The sequence below is a fragment of the Pteropus medius genome, unplaced genomic scaffold, assembly GCF_902729225.1.
Source record: "Pteropus medius unplaced genomic scaffold, Ma_sr-lr_union100, whole genome shotgun sequence".
NCBI lineage: Eukaryota > Metazoa > Chordata > Mammalia > Chiroptera > Pteropodidae > Pteropus > Pteropus medius.
Genome location: NW_024352790.1, coordinates 1,757,869 through 1,771,109, shown reverse-complemented (window position 1 = coordinate 1,771,109; position 13,241 = coordinate 1,757,869). Strand labels below are relative to the sequence as shown.

General features: G+C 34.5%; 1 protein-coding gene across 4 annotated transcripts in view; it reads right to left on the bottom strand.

Moving 5' to 3' along the window:
* ENPP3 (ectonucleotide pyrophosphatase/phosphodiesterase 3) overlaps nt 1-13,241 on the bottom strand; it is a 75,119-nt gene that overhangs the window by 27,542 nt on the left and 34,336 nt on the right. For 3 of the 4 annotated variants that reach the window (XR_005650101.1, XM_039849944.1, XM_039849943.1), the window contains exons 9-15: nt 12,599-12,708; nt 11,245-11,310; nt 10,480-10,552; nt 6,110-6,218; nt 4,577-4,705; nt 4,173-4,204; nt 1,023-1,150 (exon numbers count right to left, since the gene is read on the bottom strand). Coding sequence is in view for 3 of the 4 variants with exons in the window: in XM_039849944.1 (XP_039705878.1) it covers nt 1,023-1,150; nt 4,173-4,204; nt 4,577-4,705; nt 6,110-6,218; nt 10,480-10,552; nt 11,245-11,310; nt 12,599-12,708 (647 nt within the window). In the remaining variant the exon portion in view is untranslated. The remainder of the gene's footprint in view (nt 1-1,022; nt 1,151-4,172; nt 4,205-4,576; nt 4,706-6,109; nt 6,219-10,479; nt 10,553-11,244; nt 11,311-12,598; nt 12,709-13,241) is intronic. The other variant, XM_039849945.1, reaches the window with a different exon arrangement.

Here is a 13,241-nt window from a genome sequence, read left to right as displayed (position 1 = left end):
CTGTTCTAAGCCACTGTACACACTGATCCACACAAAGGGCTAGGAAACTTCAACCTCAAGAAAAAGAGGCCAGTGCCATCTAGTGGCCTGGTTCGAAACTGCACACTCTGTCGCAGAGGTGTATGGCTTGGCTTTCCTGATATCTTATAGATCAGTTCCTTATCTTGCACACACTTAAAATCAGAGCCCAACTCGCTCATCTTCCTTTGTCTCCTATTTCTCTGTTAAACATATCTTTCAGCCACTGTATTCCCATTGTCCTCTGTATTTCTCTGGCATTATGTAGCATACAAAAAAGAAAAGCCAGAAAACACATTATGATCCTGATTCCATCTATATTCGCTAAAGCACATGGAAAAAAAAATAAAAAATAAGATTTTTAAATTTTAAAATTTAAATTTAAAATTTTTAAATTTTAAATTAAAAAATTTAAATATGGCTTATGATCAGTCTTCTCCTTTTGACAAAAAGGACAAAAATCATTTCTGTATCTCAAATGCCTAGAACGTAGTCTGGCACACATACAGCAAGTATCACACTTATATTTTGCAAATGCTCAAAGATCGATATGTAGAATAACTAGAAAAAAGAAATGTGACAACTAATTGATTGGCTTGGCCTTAAAAGAGGCATAAACATGCTCTTTTATAAAAACTACAAAGATGACAAAGATATTAAAGAGCCATCTAATCATTTACTCACTACCAGCCTGGAAGACAATTGATATCTTTACATCCTGTCTGCCACCTAAAGGAGACCAGAGTAGGGGTTAAGAATGTGCTGGTACAGAAAGTCAGTGAACAGTCTCAGGCTTCTCCCTCATTCTCATCTATATCAGGAAGATTAGGATGCTAAGATTGGCTATCTAATAACGGTATCTTCAAATACAGAATATAAAAGGTCAAGAAAATGTTATTCTCAGAATAATTTATGTGCTCTTAATAGCAGGATAAGGTCAAGTAAATTTATAATGCAACATGGTTGTTAAAAGTACAACAACAGAAGTAAATAGATACACAAACCTCATAGCCAGCCACTGTCGATCCATCAAAAGATGAGCTTTGTCAATTCTGACATTTTTGGCAAAGTGTAGTCGTTTTGGCAAATCAGGAGTCAAATAAGGTTTGAAATGCTGATCAGGTTTTTGGCACTGAAAAACAAGTGAATTATTTCTTCTCGACACATAAAATAGAAGAGCTAATTCAACAATTTTACTTCCTAAGACAATTTATTAAGCACTTTTTAAATTAAGAAGATTTAAGCTTGGCTAATAAAATAGGAATATTAAACCTATTATTAGTGTGGTCACATTCCCTAATTATATTGTTTTCCTTTAGGCTACAATTAAAAATATGATGTAAACTATATTGTTTGATGTTCTAAGTTTTTATTCCTGTGTACGTATCTAAAACCACCATAAATCTTCCTTCCTTTTTTTGAAATAGAATAGATATAAAGTCTAGATTTAAAATGGCAATTATAACTTCGGAGTCTAAATTATATATGAAAACTATATAATACATTAGTAGATATGAGTAAAAATTGTAAAAATCAGTTTAATTGCACCAAAATTCCCTTCACAATTGACTCAATTTACAATTTAAATAACCTACATTTGCTTTCTTTTCAAATCAAGTCAATTGTTTTTAAAATCTAGTACAGTTTCCCTATTTATTAAAAAATTCATAGATTTCTCACAAAGTGGAGAGAAATGTTATTTCTTTAATCATTACTGCAGTAACTAGATGGTGTATTTTAAAACTATGTAAAAACAAAATCAAGTCGGTATCCATGTAATAAAGTGAGGAAATAAATAGAACTATAAAAGAAATTTTTTCCCACATGACCTTTTAAAACAACAAGAGAAAACAAAAAACACGAATATGGATGAAAAGGTTATACGGAAAGTAACCTCGCAAGGTGATCTGATCATAAATTTCTAACTGGGCAGGTTCCTGTGGGAATATAGTCACGCTCCAGGCCTATAACATTTTTAGTGAAAGTTTTATAAGCAAGCCCTGTCCACTGTTTTTGTGCATCTAGGTTAATACGTCTTTGAAATAAAAACCATCCTTAAGAGAGCACATAATCTTGTCATCTTGTAATGTAATTCCTGTCTTGCTTTTCTCCCACCTTCATGCAATCTTCCTTAGTTCCCTCTTTAATCTCAAGTGCACAAAAGAAACTGCAAAACTGTTCTTTTCTGAAGCATCATCTGTTTTGGCTCAAATAAACTCTTATACAAATTTTTTACAGGTTTAAACGTTTCTTACATTGACATGGGGAAGTGATCTTTTTCTACTTCCTCATTTTCTTATTTATTTTAAGCCTCAATAATCTCATAAATGCTTCGAGTCTATGTCACTCTTATCTCATGGTCATTTTATATAAGAGAAATAAAAGACACTATGAAATTGAACAAAAAAACACTTTTGAAAGAAATTAGAGAATAGAATAAAGAACATTATAATACAAAAGTAGGAAGAAAAATTATTTATTGTACAGGTATTTCTGCTAGTTTTTTTCTTGCTACTTTGCTATTTTTTCCAGGCTTCTTATTTTTCTACTTTTCATCTATCATTACTTCCTTCTTAAGCTAATAGTTTTGAAACTTCCAGGCAAGTGCATAATGGCAGATGCTGAGTATGCAGCTTCCTGAAAGATACAAGCATCGAGAATGTGCCCTTCAGGACCACAGATCACTTGACAAGTCATACTTTCCTAGTGAGGTCGTTATGTAGCCAGAGTAAATCCAGAGAAAAGTGGGGATACACTGCCAATCTCTGAAGAAGTATGAGAGCATTCTTTACACTTGAGAATTTAAGATGAAAACATTAGAGTTGAGATGAAATTTTATCTAAGAACAAAGTCGATGCTACTGTCTGTCGTGTAGCCAGAATGATGTGGAAATTACAGAATTGCCAGTTCATGTTTGGTTATGTTTGTCCAATACAAGCTCAATATAGGCCCACAGAACAGCATTACTGGGAATATTGTACTATCATAGGAAATATTTTCCTATGAGTAATGAACTACTTTGTGAAAAGGTAGTCCATTTCTTTAGGCTCTGCAGCACCAGGCCCGGTCCAAATCTGTGATGCCATGTAATGAATTTCCAAAGCCTGTGGCATCTAATCCCCTTGTACCAGGGGGCTTATTCGATCCCCTTCCTCACCTCAGCAATAGGACTTCAGCTCTATGGATCATGAGATAATGAACTAAAGGGAAAACAATGCGTGGATTTAGAGAGTCCACAAGCTCAAAATTCTCAACTACCCAATGAGCATGAACACACTGCATGTATGTGCTTCACCAGTAGGGAGCGAGGTTATCTAACATGCTTACTCAAGATCAGAATATTAGAAGGTGTAAGAGATAAAAAAGTGATGAACACGCTGAAGGTTTTCTGTGCCAGCAGCCATTCCTACTTAAAACTTGAACTGGATCCCAGGTTATAATAACCATTCTTCATCCAGTGTTTCCTTATCTTTAATCATTCACATTTCATTCTAATAGTTTTGACTACAATTGGATAACACACAAGCCCCATCACAAGCAATGGTAAACTCATAAATTCCAGATAGTAGATATATATTTATGATTATATTCTATAGGATTATTAACACTACCACATGAGTATATTTCAGGTCTCTCCAGAAGCAGTGAAATCCTCCTTGAAAAATCCAGATCATGTTAAGCTCTCCGGAATTTGCCCTCCTTATTTTCTTACCACCCAGGATGTGGCAATCAATCAAAAGCAGTTAGAATTATACTTAGAGGGTAAGAAGAAGATTTTTCTGACCTGCACAAGAATATATACGAGACTGTGATTCACTATTTTCTGATATTAAGTCATACACAAAAAATGTGAAAAGCGAGGCTACCTGAAGCTCACTAGCATGGCCCCTTTGAATGAAACATCAGCCCATTCAAAGAAAACTAGGAGTCAGTGTCACTATTACCCGAAGCTGATTTCCTGTAGTGGAGTAAACTCCAAAATGAAAACAACTAAGATAAAAGCAACTGACATGCATATAAGATAAGGATGACAGAAAATTTTAAAAATAGATTATAAGTGGCTCGGACTCAGAAATATAGACTATAAATTTCTTGGGACCTAGCGTAAGGAAATTACATTACTTTAAATATATGTACCAGGAGACTGTACTTACACTGAGGTTCCTAACAATTTCTTCAGAATTAACTGTTTCAAAAGAAAAAATAGAAGTCATTACAATAGATACTTGACAACTGCAAAAAATGTGTACAACTCAAGTGAATTTGACAATACATTTATTAATGACTGTGATCTGGTAAAATCAAAAAATTATTTTAAGCAAAGAATTATTTTAGCATTTAAGAATAGAGTAGCATATTTAACCTAATAACATTAGATATTACCATAGACGTTATAGACAACTTAAACATGGGAATTTCTCATTTGTTTCCGTGTGGGCTTCTCAAGGAAGTCAGAGGAGGTGGCCTGATAATCCCTACATCCTTAGAATCAGAGAGTAATCATTATCCACTTTCAGTTTTTACCTTTTTTTTCCTACAAGGGCATCTTCATACTTACAGCTATAAAAGTCATGAGGTATATTGCGAGCCCTAATACGGGGGGCAGGCCCTTGATACATGTAGAAGTTTATTTGGGGAAAGTAATCAGTCATATATTCCACCTTGTCACAATAAGTCTGATCCATTCCTGAAATTAAAAAAAAAAAAAAAAGGTATACACAGAATGTATATAAATGGTAACTACTGGTTGTCTTTAATTCTGTCAAATAGGAGAGATTTTATGTTATAGATAAACCAAGTTTTACTGAGGATCTAAACAATTTACCCTATTTCTTTATTCTAAATGGCAGACCTTGAAAATCCTGGCAATGGAAAAGAAAGTTTGTTTGTAAGAGTAGAATTCCAGAAACTGTAAACAGATCACTATTTGGATGTGGATCAATTAAAGTAATTTTGAAGAAGAAATCCTCTGTAGGAAGTGTATTTGATTTTATAATAATTGATTTGTACCTAAGGCGACATGACATATTTTTAAATAAAAACAGTAATATGCATTTTAATGAAACAATATATTAAGAGAATAAGGACTAGAGGATATTTAGTTTTCCTAAGTGTACTGTTTAATTTTATATAAGCAGAGTGTGCTCTAAAAAAGATTTGGTTGTTAAACCTTTTTTATTTAAAGATTCTTTAGACTCCATCTAAATTTTTGTTATTTTTAATTTTAATTTTTCATTTTATAACTTCTTTTAACAAAGCATGTATTAAAGTAGTTCCTTTAATTTTAAAAGCAATAGGCCAAAATATTAGGAAATCTTTTTAGAAAAATTTTAAATAAATGACTCTTTCACATTATCCTGATGTCCTAAAATATAAACAAAAGTTCTGCAGATATGCTCCTTTTCCTCTTCTCCCCCTAGGTGAGGTTCCTTCATAGCCATTGGAGGACATGGAATGTCCTCCTAGAAAAAACAATTCTGACCACCCCATCTAGAAAAGGTCCATTTCTACTTTACGTACTTCTGATTACACCATATTCAGTAAAGTACTCAGCATTGAGTAGTAGCCACTTACAAAATATTTAAATGAACTAGTACTTTAAGACTGAGGTGGCAGAGGGTGGTGGCAGCTGTTCCACTTCCTTTAACACTCAAGTTAACCAAAATGAAGAGTTAACCTCAAGTAGAGTGACAGGGACTTTATAAAAGTCTATTTACATAACTAAAACAATCCACGGGACGTGATAAAACTAGCTAACATAGCAAAGTATTGCCAATCTATTATATGAATAAATGACCTGCTGAAATAAAGCCCCAAAAGCACTTTTTATGATTAACAATCCAACTACATTTGTCAACTAATGCAAACTCAATTTTTACAGAAAATTAAGCGTATGGATAGATTTTCAGAATAAATTTTAGAATAATTAAACTAGAAATTTTAATTTTAGTCCTCTATCACAGCCTCCCCCAAACTAATTCTTTGCTTATTCAACAGCTTGTAGGTCTGGCAGTACTGACTTAAAAATGTTACTATTCTTTGTATAAGATATAATCAATGATAAAATATAATTTTTTTAAAGAAAGCATACCATGGTCAGCCAAAAGGATTATATTGACACAACTGTCTAAGTTCCGCTGTTTTAGACCTTCCATCAACATTCCAAAAGCGTTATCTACTAACTGTAACGCTTGAACTACCTAAGGGAAAAAAAATTGAAGTTAAGATTGTCTTCATGATTTAAAGTTTAATTAATGAAATCATTATCTAATCAAGTAAAATTAAACACATTTCTTCCTCTAAAATTTCTGGTTTTTGAGATAGGACATTAGTGGCCAGCATCAATTTCCTAAATTCCTATAAATAAAAAAATTAAACCATGTTCCCTCCAAAGGATGATAAACCACTGTCCAATAAATATCTGAGAAAAATGTTTGACCTCAACAAACATTATTCAACTACAAAGGTTTTCATGATAATGCCTAATTTGGGGAAGGGAGTCCACAGACACTTCCATGGGAACCTAAACATGTACACACATTCTAGAGGACCATGTGACAATGAGTATCCAGCGAGATAAAATGGGCCACATCCTGTAACCTAATAATTTTATTTCTGAGCACCTGTCCTAAATAAACAGTACAAATAGAGATTTGCGTACAAGGATATTCATCATTTTATTTATTTAGAATTTAAATATAGAATATAAATTACATCACATCTTTAAGGAGGCATACTCGATATCCATTAAAAAAATATTTTTTAAAGAACAATGGCATAGGACAATGCTCACAATACAATGCTAAACATAAAAAGTAAAACCAAACTGTATACATACCCATACATATTGTTTTTGTTTTCAAGTATATTTAGCATTTCTTAGTAAGAAAACAAGCACAGACAATGAAAAGTAAATATATCAAGGTACCATTAACAGTGGTTGTCCCTGAATAGTGAATTGGGGTTGGTTTTTATTTTATTGTCTGTACTCTTGCGTTTTCAAATTTTTCTACACTTTATCAATATAGTACATTGAATTGGCTTAAGAGTTAAGTGAATAACTTTTAACTGATATCACTTTTCGTTACTTTTTTTTCAGTGAATAAAAATGTATAATAGCCATAGATTGGGGAAAAACTTTAATATCTCAGTACTATCATAATAATGATTGCCTTTTTTTTCTTTTTAGAGAAAGAATTCCACATTTACTGTTAAAAGGTTTAGCGCATTACCTTAAGAAATCCTCACAGCAAACATTCATGAATGGTAGTATTGAAACTTCTGGTTGTAGAGACCAGGAAACTTGAGGTTTAGAGAAGGTAAGTAACATATTCATGGCCCCACAGTTAATAAGGGACAGAGCAAGACTTGAACTCAAACCATCTCTATCATTGCTAAAACCATCAACTCCAAGATGTTTTCCTGACCCTCATTTTTACGGTGACCATGCACTCTGGTCTGCCAGTGAGAGCTATGGTTTCCACCTGTTGTCACGGCCCCTTTCACCCCTACTCAGGCCTTTCTCCTGCACAAAGAGCCCCTCTTTCTCTGTTGTTTCCTATCACCCGGGCATTCTGCTACCTCTGGACTCTCCGTAGTTTTGAAATCATCTATGCGTGTGTCTACCTCTCCCAGGACAATGTGTGCTCTTGCAGGGAAGAGACTGTGACACTTCACTCATCACACACTTCCTGAGCACAGTCTCACAAAGTACGCACTGAATGTGAAACGACTTGATGCTATAGCCTCAGTTCTAATCCAGACACAGGAAAGAAACAAGAATCCCTGTAACAGGCAATGAGTGAGCAATTTTTTGGATGGCAAGATAATTAAAGGAGACAGAAATGTTTACAAGTGTGGGGCCAACCATGTTTGGGTAGAAAGAAACTCTGCTTCTTTCACATAGAATCATGATCATTCACTTTGACAGTGGATACTGTGGAAACAGCAAAATCAATGCTGGTATAAGGAATTAACTAGTAAGATCCTCAATGAATAACTGTGTTTTGGATCCAGAAGTCTCTTTTTATAAAATGGAATTTCAGGTTGCAGTGGATCCTACCATCAGAAAGCTCTACTCAGCATCAACATAATCTGTTTTTCAAAAAGTACAACATCTTTCTCGTATTGTTTTAACTCTACATGTTTCCCTTGAAGTGCAATTATTCAGTACTCTGAAATTCTTTCACCGTATATGTGAGAAATACTAACATCAAAATCAATCTGTTGCCAATTTCAATTTTCATTTCTGAGTTGAATTTTTCTTCCCAACTTTTCATTTCATCTAAGATGTAATAATTTTTTTTTTCAATAAAGAATAACAGCTAAATCTTACTGAAGTACTAGACCATTACTTAAAGTTATTCAGAACCAAACAGGCCACTCTGTGCCTAATTCAACTTCAATACTGGAGATTCATTGTATCAAATTTGTTATTAAGAAGTTCCTGGTTTCACTATACTTCAAACGCCTCTCTCCGTCCTTCTTGCCTGTCCAAATCCTACCACCCTCTACATCTCCATTTCATAAAGCCTTCTCCAGCTATAACAGGCCATAATTTCCCATATAAAACACTGTTTATGCTATTAAAATTTTTAAAGCTTCAAAAAAAAAGAAAAAGAAAGAACATCAGTGTCGTACATTAATTCACTATTTCCTTTATTTGCCTCTTCAACATGGTTTCTGACAGTAAGGACCTTTTCTTCTTCACCCCTAAGAAAGCTTAGCACAATATCAAGCCACCGGAAACTGTTAAAAATAGGATTTAAAGGCATAGCAGAACAAAAACAAGAAAGGTATTGATAACTGAAAAATCTGGAATAAGTTAATAAATTTTTTTTAAATTTTTATGAGTTTATTTGAACCAAAACTGATGACAATTGCTGGGAAGCAAGATCTCAAATGCTCCCAATAAACTTTCATCATAAGTAAATGAGTCAAAACAAACTAAAATTGCCTTTTTACTTTTCAATTATGTCATATTAATTCTGAATCAAAATTTGTAATTAAGAACAACAACAACGATGATAAAGCCATTAAGCTTTCCTGTTTCTCCATCTTCTTAAGTTTTAATGAGACTTGGTCTAATCCCTCTTTTACTTTCCTTCTCTAGGCTTCCTCTTAGCCCTCTCCCCTGGCACAATGCTCCAGACATAGATGGGAGAGAATACTCATATAACAATTTGAACAGTACCTGGCACAGCAGAAAACACAAGGGTTAGCTGCTGTTATTATTTTTACCATTATCATGGTGTCTATTTGTCTAGCTATCTGTCCTTTTGTCTGTCTGTCCATTTGTTCATTCTATGTGATCCCCTAATGTGCTCAGCTCCTTCCTCAATCAGGCCATTTGTGAACTTTTCCCCTTTTGTTAATCAGAAACATTTCTAACCAGCCCCAACCTCTTTCCCACCCAGTCTAGATTGAGACCTCCTTGACTGAAAGAAAAAGATACGGTGCCTAATATTAAATCAAATAAGACAAACGCAGATTATAGCATATTATATAAATGCAGATTATAGTAAGTAATGAATCACATAAAATGTGGATAACACTTAAAATAGAAAAGAAGAAATGGTGAACATGCTTCGGAAAGTTACTGAGCCATTCACCATTAGAATAACCTGATTAGTGTTCAAGTCAGTGATACAGTCAAGAGTGGCATTGGAATATAAACGACTAAAAGGTTAAAGTGGTAAGAATGAGCAGTGCCTCCTATTAGAAATCATTTTGGTTTAATGGGAAGGAGGATAAAGGGCTTTTCTGATAAACAGCTAAGTCGTGCTGCCAGGATAAATATGCTCGCATTCCAGTTGAGGACAACTGTTCAATGAGTTTCTATGGGGCAGGGAAATGCTATACTAACAGGGGCCTTTGCAGCTTTACAGCAATACAGCCTTCAGTGGATTTTAGAAGACAAATGACTTTTTTTTTTAAGTAACATTTAAGAACTATATTTCTGTAGTAAAAGCATAACAGAATAGTTTAGATAATGAAGAAACTAATGTTAAAAATTCAACTTCAATTATAATGGGGGTCCTGCCTGAGGCAATAACATAATAAGTGCAATTATTAGAAACTTATAAATGGAATTGGACATGAATAAATAGATGAATGTTCCACAGTGGATTTACAGGTGATGTGGTTTAAAATGAGTTACATTAATATGTTGAATTAGTACATGCAGCATCTAGCCTTGATATTTTCATTGTATGAAATAACAGTGCTACATTTAAATATTCAATGTGTTTATCAAATGGATCAAAATGTGGTTAATAAGACAGAGATCCTTTTTAGATTTTAACTACTTTGTGGTTAATAAGGCAGACAGTTTTTCAGACTTTTAACTATTTTATCTCCTCGTGTATACAACAAATACATTTGTATTCAGAGAATCAAAGAACACCATTTTATTTTGTGGGTTAGTGCTAGATGACTTTACATTTATTTAAAAAAACTTACATTGGCACTGACTGGTCCACTTTCATGTCCTGCAGAATCAGGCTGTTCAACATACAGGGTATAAAAACTGGGTCTAGGAATACAATTGAAATGGAGAAAGCCATTATCAATTTGGAATAAACCTATAGGTTGGATTCAGAAATTTTGTAAATCTAGGACTTTGTGGCAGTTTCATTCTCTTCATCCTGGTCCAGAGATTCCACCTGGCCTCAGCAAGGATAGCCTCCTAATGGGGATTAAGTAAGACCTTCCGGACGTAATGAAAACCTGTCTTGTTCCTGCTGTTGAGACCTTCCTTGGTGTGCTTTAGCCCTTTGGGTGTCCGGGTTTCTTAACATTTTGCTGGCTCTGTTCTGCCACTAGTTTTCCCTTTAAACGTCTGGTTTCTGAGGCACCACTGACCTGGAGCTCTCTTCCAGGACGCTGGCTCCAGCCTGTTGCCATGGCCTTGCTCTGGCCCCTAGGGCTCCTTGAGTCAGTCCTCATGGCCACATTTCAGATCCACTCTCAGCTCTGTTCCCAACCCGTCTGGTTCTGTGACATTTGCCCCTGCTCTCTGCTACTGACTCTATCTCTATTGTCCCATAGTGTCAATCACATTCTCAAGAGCAAAAAGTCAACTGCGCTCAGAATAATTCTTGAAAAATGCCCAGTTAAAGGAAATGCCAAATTGGTTGTTTCCCCAAAAAAGTCATTTAAAGTAAAGACGTAATTTCATTTCAGACCCACAAATATCCTGCTGTGCCAGCACTTCTCTGACATTACCTTTCAGCTTGGGGCAGGTCCAGCCATTTTAACAGTGTAGAGATCCTCTGTTCATACGAGACACTACTGCAAAGTAGAGTAAATGATCTTTGAAAAATTAATCAAATCAAGAATAATTCCATTATATTCTTACTCAGAAAGGCAGGTTGATATTTTCAGATATCCATTTTGTGTTCATATATGATCCAAATACTAAAAGGGGTTCAGTATTACTTAGAGATTCCTGTTTTCAATATTCATATAGAGATACATTTGAGTCACTATAAATTAAATGTATATTGTTTTCTTTCTCTCCTTTAATTTTCTCCCAACTAAAATAAAAGACTCATAATTATAATCCATTCATTTGATCTTACTTTTATTTATTTCATTCGTTTATGCATTTATATTTAAGGAGCATCTATTGCCAGACATTATTTGTTCATTTTGAAAAGAATTTATCAGCAAAAAAAGCGAAGATGCTTTTCTTCCTAGAGGATACATTCTCTTGGAGGAAGCCAAACAATGCACAATAAACTAATGCATAAATTATACAGTGTACTAAAAGGTGACCGATGCTATGGAAAAAGAAAAGAGAGAAAAGCTGAGAAAGGAGCACTGAGGAAGTGGAGTGAATATGGTTTGGAATTTGAAATCTTAGTGCTATCAGTGCAAGACAAAATTGAGAAGATAAATTTTTGAGCAATGGCCTGAAGGAGGTGAGAGAGCCAGCTGTGCAGATACAAGGATGAGATTATCTCAGACAGAGGGAACGAGAGAGCCAGCTGTGCAGATATAAGGATGAGATTATCTCAGACAGAGGGAACAGCCAACTCGAAGTCCTGATAGCAGAAGCAAGCCTGGTGAGGCCCACTAAGGACGTCAGAATGGCTCAAGCAGAGTGAGTGCCCAGGGAAGTAGTGAGAGAGGGCCTTGTAGGCTTTGACTCTGAATAAAACAGGGGGCTTTTGAAGTTTCTGGCGCAGAGTGTCATGATCGGACTTGTCTTATTCTGTTTTGTTTTTAAGTAATCATTCTGATTGGTAGATTGAGAATAGATTATAGGGGACACAAATAGAAACAGGGAGATATATAAAGAGGCAACTATAGTAATACAGACAAAAGATGATGGCAGCTGAAACTAGAGTGTTAATGATTGAGGTAATCAAAAGTCCTCAGATGGCACATATTTTGTAATTAAAGCTATAAGCATTTACTAACTGGATGAGGTATATAAGAGAAGAATCAATGATGACTTCAAGATTTTTGGCCCTAAAACTGGAAGAATAGAGTTACCATCAAGATTAAGAACAACAACAGAAAAATCCTAATTATTCCTGCTGAGATAGGGTCATATCTGCAAGTGCTTGACTACCTTTCGTAAGGCACATATATGGTAGGAAAAGAACCATTTATAGCCACATCCGATCCTGGCCAAAAGTAGGTACCAGCTTTTAAGCCTTGATACATTGCCGTCAGCCAGATCTAAAAAAAGAGAAAAGTTAAGTGGAAGTCAAGAGAATAATCAGTTTGGGTAGAAATAGTGCCACTTACTAGAAACTGAACAATCTTAACAGTTGCAAAGTTTATTTCATTATTAAAATGTATTCAAATTATTAAAAATGTATCTTTGTAGCAGTTAAAAAATGTAATTATCCAGGGATCCACCTGAAAAATAAAAATGTAGTAAAATAGTAAGGGCATTTTTTCAAATTGGTAAAATTGTACAGTTCTTCTTTCCCTTTTAAAGAATTATAAAACAGAATGAGGAAAAAAAATGAGCAAATAATCTTTCCAAGTAACTTCCAGATTGATATGTTTATAATACAACATCCAAGTTTCAACAGAAGGTCATTTAGATTAACTATCACAAATGTTTAAAGGATTTAAATTATAATTATAAATAGTTGTGAAACACCTTCCCACCCCCAGTCCTTAGAAATTAGAAAGATAATGTAAAACTCAAAGTGGAGTGAGAAGAGAGATCCACTGTCACAGTGGGAAATGGAGATTACTTA